General features: G+C 51.5%; 1 protein-coding gene across 1 annotated transcript; it reads left to right on the forward strand.

The window, feature by feature from the left end:
- The first annotated feature begins 2090 nt into the window (after positions 1-2090).
- Positions 2091-5476, forward strand: MCHR1 (melanin concentrating hormone receptor 1). Its single transcript, XM_039236491.1, has 2 exons — positions 2091-2257; positions 3610-5476. Exons 1-2 carry the CDS (start codon positions 2176-2178, stop codon positions 4587-4589), a joined length of 1062 nt encoding a protein of 353 aa, XP_039092422.1. The 5' UTR covers positions 2091-2175; the 3' UTR covers positions 4590-5476.
- The last annotated feature ends 3640 nt before the right edge of the window (positions 5477-9116 follow it).

A 9116-nucleotide genomic window follows, 5' to 3' on the forward strand; every position in this document is an offset into this window, starting at 1 on the left:
CCACTCAGGTGTTAAAGGGCATCTAGAATACAACAGATCCAAAATGGCACTCTTAACTTCTCCAAATCTTCTCCGCCCACAGACTCAGTAAATGACAACTGCATTCATCCAGTTGTTTGGGCTCCAAACCTGGGAGTCACCTCAACGCCTCTTTCTCTCACAAACGTCCAATTCTCCAGCAAATGCTCTGGCCTCTACACAATGTATAGAAGCCCACCATTTCTCCCCACCTCCACCTTCCCGATCTGGGATGCTATCATCTTTCAGTTGGATTGTCACAGTAGCCTTCTATATGGGATACTTCTGGTAACCCAGGTCACATTTCCCTCGGCCACCTCTGACTTCAGCTCCCGCTGCAGCAGACAGTTGTAGGTGAGCTCAGCTGATCCTATGCTTAGCACGTCTGGCTTCTATTGCACACTTCACACCTGTCTGCTTTCTGCCCTGGATTTCAATACTATCAAAGTCCTCTTGGTTCCGGCACAACATTCACTTTTCTCTTGCCTCGAGTGTGAGCACTCTCCTGCCTTGGAGCCTTTGCACTGGTTCTTCCTACTGCCTGGAATACTCTTCTTCCAGATATTTCCAAGCATGCTCCTTCGTTTCCTTCTTCTTAAACACTTCCAGGCAGGCCTTCCTATGTAAAATAGCCACCTCCCCTAGTGTCCCCTGGCCCCCTCACCCTGCTTCAAGTTTTTCATAGCACTGATCCCTAACCTCATAAATTGTCTTTTTTATTTTTTGTATATTTACTATTGCCTCCAAATCCCCCCCTCAGCTTGAATGTAATCTCCATGAGGACAAGGACTCAGGAACTTTATTGGTTTTTTTCATTACAGAGCCTAGAACGGTGCTTGGCAAGTAGTGAGCACTCTATAAATATTTGTTGGATGAAACTAATAAATAAGACTGAAGATGCACACAGGTAGGGATCAGGCTGTGGTTACCTTGAAGCCCTGGCTCCCAAGGCTGGCGGTAGGTGTGTTGGAGGCTCTTGGCTGCAAGCGGCACTCACCTCTGCCCAGAATTCATTCAACGCTTTGCCCTCTAAGGTCCCTTGTTGACAGCTTTGGGGATGGGGGTGCTATGCTCTGAAATTTGTCTCAAGAAGTCCCAGGTAAAACCTCGAGGACCTCAGAGCATGTATAAGAATCAAATCTCGTGGCACCTGGGTCACTCAGTTAACCACTCAACTCTTGATCTCAGCTCAGGTCGTGATCTCACAGTTCGTGAGATGGAGCCCTTCATTGGGCTCTGAGCCAACACCAGAGAGTCTGCTTGGGATTCTATCTCTCCCTCTCTCTCTCTGCACCTCCTCGCCTCCCTCTCTCTCAAAATAAATAAACTTGAAAGAAAGAAAGAAAGAAAGAAAGAAAGAAAGAAAGAAAAGAAGAGAAAGAACATCTCTGTAAGCTTGGTCCTCAATTTTGTGCAGAGGGTAGCGTGTCCCCTTCGGTCCCCAAGACCCTGGCCATCAGCAGCATCACAGAGGGATCCGAGTCACCTCTGAGTGCTGGTCAACAGCTCCGGGGCCAAATCTGCTTCTGGTGGCTACTGGCGGTGGGACCAGTGAGATGGTTGGAATCCATCAGGGCACCGGGAAGGAGCTGAGGGTGGCCTGGGGGACAGGCATGCTGTGGTCCGAGTTTTCCATCTCCAAGCTCTGTGACGAGTCAGCCGGAGCCCCTGCCACATGGCCCAGCCACCCATGTCCGGGGTTAGGGACTAGGCCAGGCTCATTTACTTTTCCGGAGGGAGGCAGCCCGTTGGTCTCTGCAGAGACCTGGATCCTCACGAGGCAAGCTCCTGGGGGCACAGGAGCGCACCCCAAGCGCACGTGGGCAGGAAGCCCCTCCCGGATGGGGTTGCCCGAGCGCGCCCCCACCAGCGTCCCCAAGGCTCCGGGGCTCCGCAGGCAGTCGGGAGCGGGAGCTGCCGCTCGGGACTGAAGAGGTTAACGTGCATCTGCCTCCGAATGTTAATGTGTCTAGGTGATGTCAGTGGGATCCGGGGAAGGAGGGAGCGGGGAGAGGAGCGGGGCTAGGAGGCGGCAGAAGCTGCCAGACCGCCGGCGAGACCCCCTTCCGGACTGCAGGGCTCGCGCTCTGGGACGGGCGGGCGGCGCTGCCGCAGCCTGCGTGGGCGGACGGGCGCGCGGGCGACGGGCACCGCAGGATGGACCTGGGAGGCTCGCTGCTGCCCACCGGCCCCAATGCCACCAACACCTCGGACGGCCCCGATAACCTCACCGTGGCCGGTGAGTCCTGTTGGAGGGGAGTCCTCCCTCCTCTGCGCTGGGGGTGGGGAACGGCAAGGTTTCACCTCTGAGCCGAACTGCTCAGGAAACTTTATTACAGTTGAGGACCAGATCTGCAGTCGGCTTCGCCCGCAGGGGAAGGGGGGAAGGGGGCGGGGCAGGCAGGGGCCGAAGGGGCCGGGGAGGGGAAGAGCGCCCTGGCGCCGGCAGAAGTGGCAGGGGGTGGTGGCCAGCCCGGAGGGAGACAGGGAAAGATTCACCCAGGAGTTCCAAATGCTCTGCAGAAAAAAGAAAAAAAGAAAAGAAAAAAATCCAGGCTGGAAGAGCAAGCAAGAGAAGACAGAGGGGTAGTATGTGAGCAGACAGTTGGATAGGCTCACTCATTTACTGATCGCCTTGCCTTTTTACTCAAACTGCGGTAGTGGCCTCTGAAACATCCTTACTGACCCCAGGGAAAGGCCATGGGAAGGGAGAACTCGCAGAGCCATGAGAGGATTAACTTTGCTGGTGAATGGAGCTTCCTGACATTCCCAGAGCTGAGATGCCCTGAAATTCTAGCTCCGAGGAAGGAAAAGGAGGAAAGGCTTGGTGGAGAGAATTCTCAAGCGGCTTAGGCTGCAACACACCGCTTTGGTCTCTGCTCACTTGGGAAGCCCAGGCTCAGAAGATACAGACCAAGGAAGTCCCTGATAGGAACCCAGGAGAAGAGAGGGCTGCGGGCCTGATGTGCAAAAACCTCTCCCCACGAGAGAGTAGCCCATTGATATGCCTAGGAATCAGTGCACAGCTTCCAAACAGTGATTTCTAAAATGTGATGATCAGGGCTGCAAATAGGAAAGGAGAAAACACATGCATGCGCCCATGCATACTCTTGCTCGCCCGCATGCGCACACACACACAAGAGCGCGCTCTCTCTCTCTCTCTCACACACACACACACACACACACACACACACACTGTCATGTCCTTCTGGCTATTTTGATGAGGTTTCCTGGTGAAGCCTAGGGGCCCACAGAATAATTCTCTGCAGACAGCTGTGGTTCTTGATTCTGCCTTCTGAGAAAATGCAGGAAGCAAAGGATGGGGGACCTTCAACTAACAGGTGGTGCGGGAGAATCTTAGGATTAGCCAGGGAACCGGTGGAGGAAGGCAAGGGGACAGGATTAGCAACACTAGGGAGGGAGAGTGGTAGGAAAGGATTCCAGATGAATGGCGAGCCCCAAGCTGAAACGGAAAGAAGATAAAGAGGAAAGCAAGCACATGCTTGCTGGAGGCTAAGCAAGCCGGTAGGATGTTAGCCCTTAGAGAGGAGTCCATGATAAATGGTCAGCATTTCCTCCTTTTGTTCCCAGGGTCACCTCCTCGCACAAGGAGCGTCTCCTATATCAACATCATCATGCCTTCGGTGTTCGGCACCATCTGCCTCCTGGGCATCATCGGGAACTCCACGGTCATCTTTGCAGTGGTGAAAAAGTCCAAACTGCACTGGTGCAGCAACGTCCCCGACATCTTCATCATCAACCTCTCGGTGGTGGACCTCCTCTTTCTCCTGGGCATGCCCTTCATGATCCACCAGCTCATGGGCAATGGTGTCTGGCACTTCGGAGAGACTATGTGCACACTCATCACGGCCATGGACGCCAACAGTCAGTTCACCAGCACCTACATCCTGACCGCCATGGCCATTGACCGCTACCTGGCCACTGTCCACCCCATCTCCTCCACCAAGTTCCGGAAGCCTTCTGTGGCCACCCTGGTGATCTGCCTCCTGTGGGCCCTCTCCTTCATCAGCATCACCCCCGTGTGGCTCTACGCCAGGCTTATCCCCTTCCCAGGGGGCACGGTGGGCTGTGGCATCCGCCTGCCCAACCCAGACACTGACCTTTACTGGTTCACCCTGTACCAATTCTTCCTGGCCTTCGCCCTGCCCTTCGTGGTCATCACAGCCGCGTATGTGAGGATCCTGCAGCGCATGATGTCCTCAGTAGCTCCCGCCTCTCAACGCAGCATCCGGCTGCGGACAAAGAGGGTGACTCGCACAGCCATCGCCATCTGCCTGGTCTTCTTTGTGTGCTGGGCTCCCTACTATGTGCTACAGCTGACCCAGCTGTACATCAGCCGCCCGACACTCACCTTTGTGTACCTGTACAATGCCGCCATCAGCCTGGGCTATGCCAACAGCTGCCTCAACCCTTTTGTGTACATTGTGCTCTGTGAGACATTCCGCAAACGCCTGGTCCTGTCGGTGAAGCCTGCCGCCCAGGGGCAGCTGCGAGCCGTCAGCAATGCCCAGACAGCCGATGAGGAGAGGACAGAAAGCAAGGGCACCTGATGCTTCCCCTACAACTTGGGCACCTCCAAGTCAGGACAGCCCAGCAGACCATGATGGGGAGAGCTGTTGAGGAAAAACCCAAGACCCCTCTGGGAGAATGCGGGGAGGCTGGGTGGTGAGGGGTCCTTGCAACTAAAAACATTCCACAGGGTCCACAAATTGCTGGGGAGGCTGGCAGCCAGATTTGGGGGACTTCAAGCATCAGACATCCTCTTGGGAGAGTAGGAAGAAACCTTTGGGTTGAACAGAAACTGAGCAAGAAGAAAATTTTCGTTTAAATGTTCAGTTGAGCCCTATATCTGCTGGCTCCCCAATGTCTTTTTCTCAATTGCTGGTTTATTTAAAGCCTGGGAAGGCCAGGGTGTGAGCAGCGGGGCCCTGGGGAGATGGGAAAGTGATGCGGCCTCAACGCTCCTTCCCATCTCTCACTGGTGTGATGGAGGGAATCCTTTCTCCCAAGCCGGAGGATGATAAAATGAAGCATGACATCTCTCTGCGTTCCAGCATCCTCTGTCGATTTGCCTGTATCTCTAGGGGATGCATGTTTCTTTTGGGGGTGGGGTGGGGTGGGGCTCTGAGCCCCCAGAAGTAAAAACCTAATTTGCAGGAGCTCCACTTATTGAGAATGACGAGGCGACCTGGGTGGGTATGGGTAGAAGTCTTGAAATTAAAAAAAAAAATGGGGAGGAGCAAGGGGGTTTTTGTAGCTGTGGGAACATTGTTGTCACGAGGCACGTGTGTTCATCGGCAGATCCAGAGTGAGTGCCCATCGATGTCCTGCGTGTGCAAGGGCCATTCTGATGCCTGGTGTGTTGGCATCAGCTCTTTGCTCCAGCCCTTCCTCCCCAAAATAAAAAAAAACAAATAAAGGAAAATCTCCACACACATCCCTTTGGATGCTCCTGTATAATTGGATTGGGGTGGGTGGCAGTAAAGGAAAAGAGGGGTCACTTGGCTGTGGCACCTAGATCTCGGTCAAGCTGCATTTTAGAAAGCAGGAAGCAGGGGATCTAAACCCACAGGGAGGGTCCTCTAAATCCACAGGGAGGACTCAGCCACACAAATGGAATTGCTGTGAATTCAATACATTGCTGCCGGCTTGTGCTCAGGACTCATCTTCCTGTCTTCTGCTCAGAAGCACTTGGTTGTCATCAGTCTTGGCCCCCGGGGCCCCAAGTCCCACCCGCCCCCTCCCCCGCTGAGTCACCAGTCGCAAGGCTGGCTGCTGGGGCAGCCTAAGCCTGCCTCCTGCTGCTGCCAAGACGTGGTGTTGAGCAGGAAGATTCCAGACGGGCCACTGGGCGGCAGCCAAGGCTGCTGCTTCTCAGCTTCTTTGCCTAGAGGAGCGGGGAGCCAGGAGTCTGGGGCAGACTGCTCGGCAGATGTGGATGAGATGGTAATAACACGTTGCGTGAGCTCCCAACTTGGCCAGATGCATCTGTAAAGCAGGTGCCCCAGCACAGCCTCTTCTTGCTAGGTGTTTCTCACCGCACAGTTGCAGCAGGTAGGCTGCCTAGCAAACTTAGGGGTCTGAGTGGCTCTTTTTATCATCATCATTAGCTGTAATGTCTTGGGGCTTGCGTTCCACTCCACCTCAGTACCCAGAGGGGGGGTGGGAGAGAGCCAAGAAGCTGATAGCTAGCTAGTTGTCCTGACTCACTAACAGAGGGGGCTCGCACTGCCTGCTGCAGATAAGTTCCCAGTCTATTTCAGATGCGCATCCACCAAAAGAAAAAAGATTCTTAGGGGAGCCTTGAGGCAGCTCCTACCCACCAGTTCCAGAAAAGGAGGTTTTCCTGCATTTGGTTTGCCTGTGAAGGGCTTCCTGGGGGGGGTCTACCCTCCCTCCCCTCCCCCTCCAAAGAGGAATCTGGGAGGTGAAACAGGGGAGGTGGTCTCTCCCAGGAAATCCAAGTGACCAAGTCCGCAGCTCACCGAGGTGGGGGGCTGAGGAAGGCCCAGCAACGCCTGGAGAGGGCGACGCCCCTTCCTTCAGCTCCCAACCCCTACTGAAAACTGATATTAAAGCAAAGGAGGTTGAAACAGAAAGTGAGTAGGTGGAAATGTAAACAGAAGAGAAGGGTGAGGATTGGGGGAGAGCTGGAGAAGTCTGGAGGAACATGGGCACCCAGAGAGGAGGTGGGCAGGGAGATTATACGAGGCAACTGTCACCAACACAGCCTTCCCCGGCCCAAACTTGCAGGTGCCACTGTATAAGAATAAGCGTGTGCAGGAAGGGAGGGGTGTCAGTGGGAATGGTGAGTTGAGGGTAGGCCTGGTGGCTGGTCTGAGGAATGAGTGGAATTTTCCTTCCCTCCGCATTCAAACTGGGGCTATGAATAGCCCGAATTCAAGGAACTGTGGGGGCCGCTGGGAGGTACAGAGAGAGTACAAGAAGTGGGTGAAGAGGCCAAAATTGATCTCTTTGCTCCTTTTTCTCTTTCCATACCTAACAAATACCATCTCTCTCATTGGGCCCCATCATACCATCTCCCCAAACCCAGTGAGTGCCCTCCACACTGCTCCCTCCTCTACTCCCCAGAAAACATTTCCTCTCCAACTGTGAGAATTAAAATCCCTAAAATCCCCTATGTATGGCAGAACGATTCCACAGTGGGGGGGGGGGGGGAACACGACTTAGGATCTCACAGATCAGGCAAGCCAAAATGGCAAGTGACTAAGTGACTACAGAGAAACCCTTCTGCATATTCATACTCACTTAAGAAATACTGACAAGAACACCAAATAAAGGGGCTAGGAATGATATTTTTGTCTATGTCCTGTATTATCAGTTTTTATTTTCTTTTTAATTTTTTATAAAAGTTTTAAAAGTTTAGTTATTTTGAGAGAGACAGAGACAGTGCAAGTGGGTGGCGGTGAGGGGAGAGAATCCCAAGCAGAGTCCATGCTACCAGTGCAGAGCCTGACACGGGGCTCGAATCCACAAAACTGTGAGATCATGACCTGAACCGAAACCAAGAGTCGGATGCTCAATTGACTGAGCCACCCAGGAGTCACCCCTTTTTAAAAATTTTTTAAATTAATTAGAGAGAACGTGAGCAAGCAGGGGAGGGGCAGAGAGAGAGAGAGAGGGAAAGAGAGAATCCCAAGCAGGCTCTGCACTGTCAGCACAGAGCCCACTGTTAGGGGGCTCGAACTTCCTAACTGTGAGATCATGACCTGAGCTGAAACCAAGAGTTAGACACTTATCCGACTGAGCCATCGGCACTCCTATTTATTTATTTTTAATGTTTATTTATTTATTTTGAGAGAGATAGAGCACACAAGTGATTAGGGGAGAAGCAGAGAGAGATGGAGGGAGAGAATCCCAAGCAGGCTCCTTGCTGACAGTGCAGAAGCCCAATGTGGAGCTTGATCCCAATACCTTGAGAACATGACCTGAGCCAAAATCAGAATTGGATGCTTAACTGACTGGGTCATCCAGGTGCCCCTCATCTTGACTGTTTTTAAGTGTACAGTTCAGTTGTTATGGATATTTTACCACAATAAAAAACAAAATAGGGATGCCTGCGTGGCTTAGTTGGTTAAGTGTCCAACTCTTGATTTCAGCTCAGGTCATGATGTCACAGTCATGAGATTGAGCCCCATGTCTGACTCTGCACTGGGCATGGAGCTTGCTTAAGATTCTCTCTCCATCTCCCTCTGCCTCTCTCCCCTGCTCACACATACTCTCTCTCTCCCCCCACCCAAAATATCAAGATGGTAAATTTTACTTACGTGTATTTTACCACAACAATATATATATATAATACATACATATTTTCTGTATATTTTAACCATGTTCAAGTGTACAATTCAGTGACATTAAGTAATTCACAGTATTGTGCAGCTATCACCACTACTCATCTCCAGAATTCTTTGGTCTTCCCATACTGAAACTCTATACCCATTAAATACTGACTCCCCATTCTTTCCCACAGCACCTGGCAAGCACCATTCTATTTTTTGTCTATGATTTTGACTATTCTATGTACCTCACATGTGTACAATTATACAGTGTTTGCCCTTTTGCGTCTGGCTTATTTCAATTATTATAATACCTTGAAGTTTCATCCATTTTATAGTATGTGTCAAAATAGTTCCTTTTCAAAGTTGAATAACATTCCGTTCTATGTATTTACCACCTTTTGTTTATCCATTCGTCTGTCAATGGGCATTTAGCCTGTTTCTACCTTTCAGCTATTGTGAATAATGCTGCTATGAACATGGGTGTACAAACATCTGTCTGAGAGCCTGTTTTCAATTTTTTATAGCCAAAAGTGAAATTGCTGAATCATATGGCAATTCTATGTTTAACTTTTTGAGGAGCTGCCATACTTTTTCCACAGTGGCTATGCCATTTTACTTCCCTCCGGCATTGCTCAGGGGTTCCAATTTCTTCACATACTTGCCAACAATAGCTTTCTTTCTTCCTTCCTTCCTTCCTTCCTTCCTTCCTTCCTTCCTTCCTTCCTTCCTTCCTTTCTTTCTTTCTTTCTTTCTCTTTCTTTCTCCCTCTTTCTCTCT

The sequence above is a fragment of the Hyaena hyaena genome, unplaced genomic scaffold, assembly GCF_003009895.1.
Source record: "Hyaena hyaena isolate Hyena2069 unplaced genomic scaffold, ASM300989v1 scaffold_4, whole genome shotgun sequence".
In the NCBI taxonomy this organism is placed as follows: domain Eukaryota; kingdom Metazoa; phylum Chordata; class Mammalia; order Carnivora; family Hyaenidae; genus Hyaena; species Hyaena hyaena.

Bases quoted from the DNA above. Each gene is read 5' to 3' on its own strand.
- MCHR1 (XM_039236491.1), top strand. From the start codon at position 2,176: ATGGACCTGGGAGGCTCGCTGCTGCCCACCGGCCCCAATGCCACCAAC. The intron at 2,258-3,609 runs GTGAGTCCTGTT...TTTTGTTCCCAG, and splicing joins CGATAACCTCACCGTGGCCG to GGTCACCTCCTCGCACAAGG.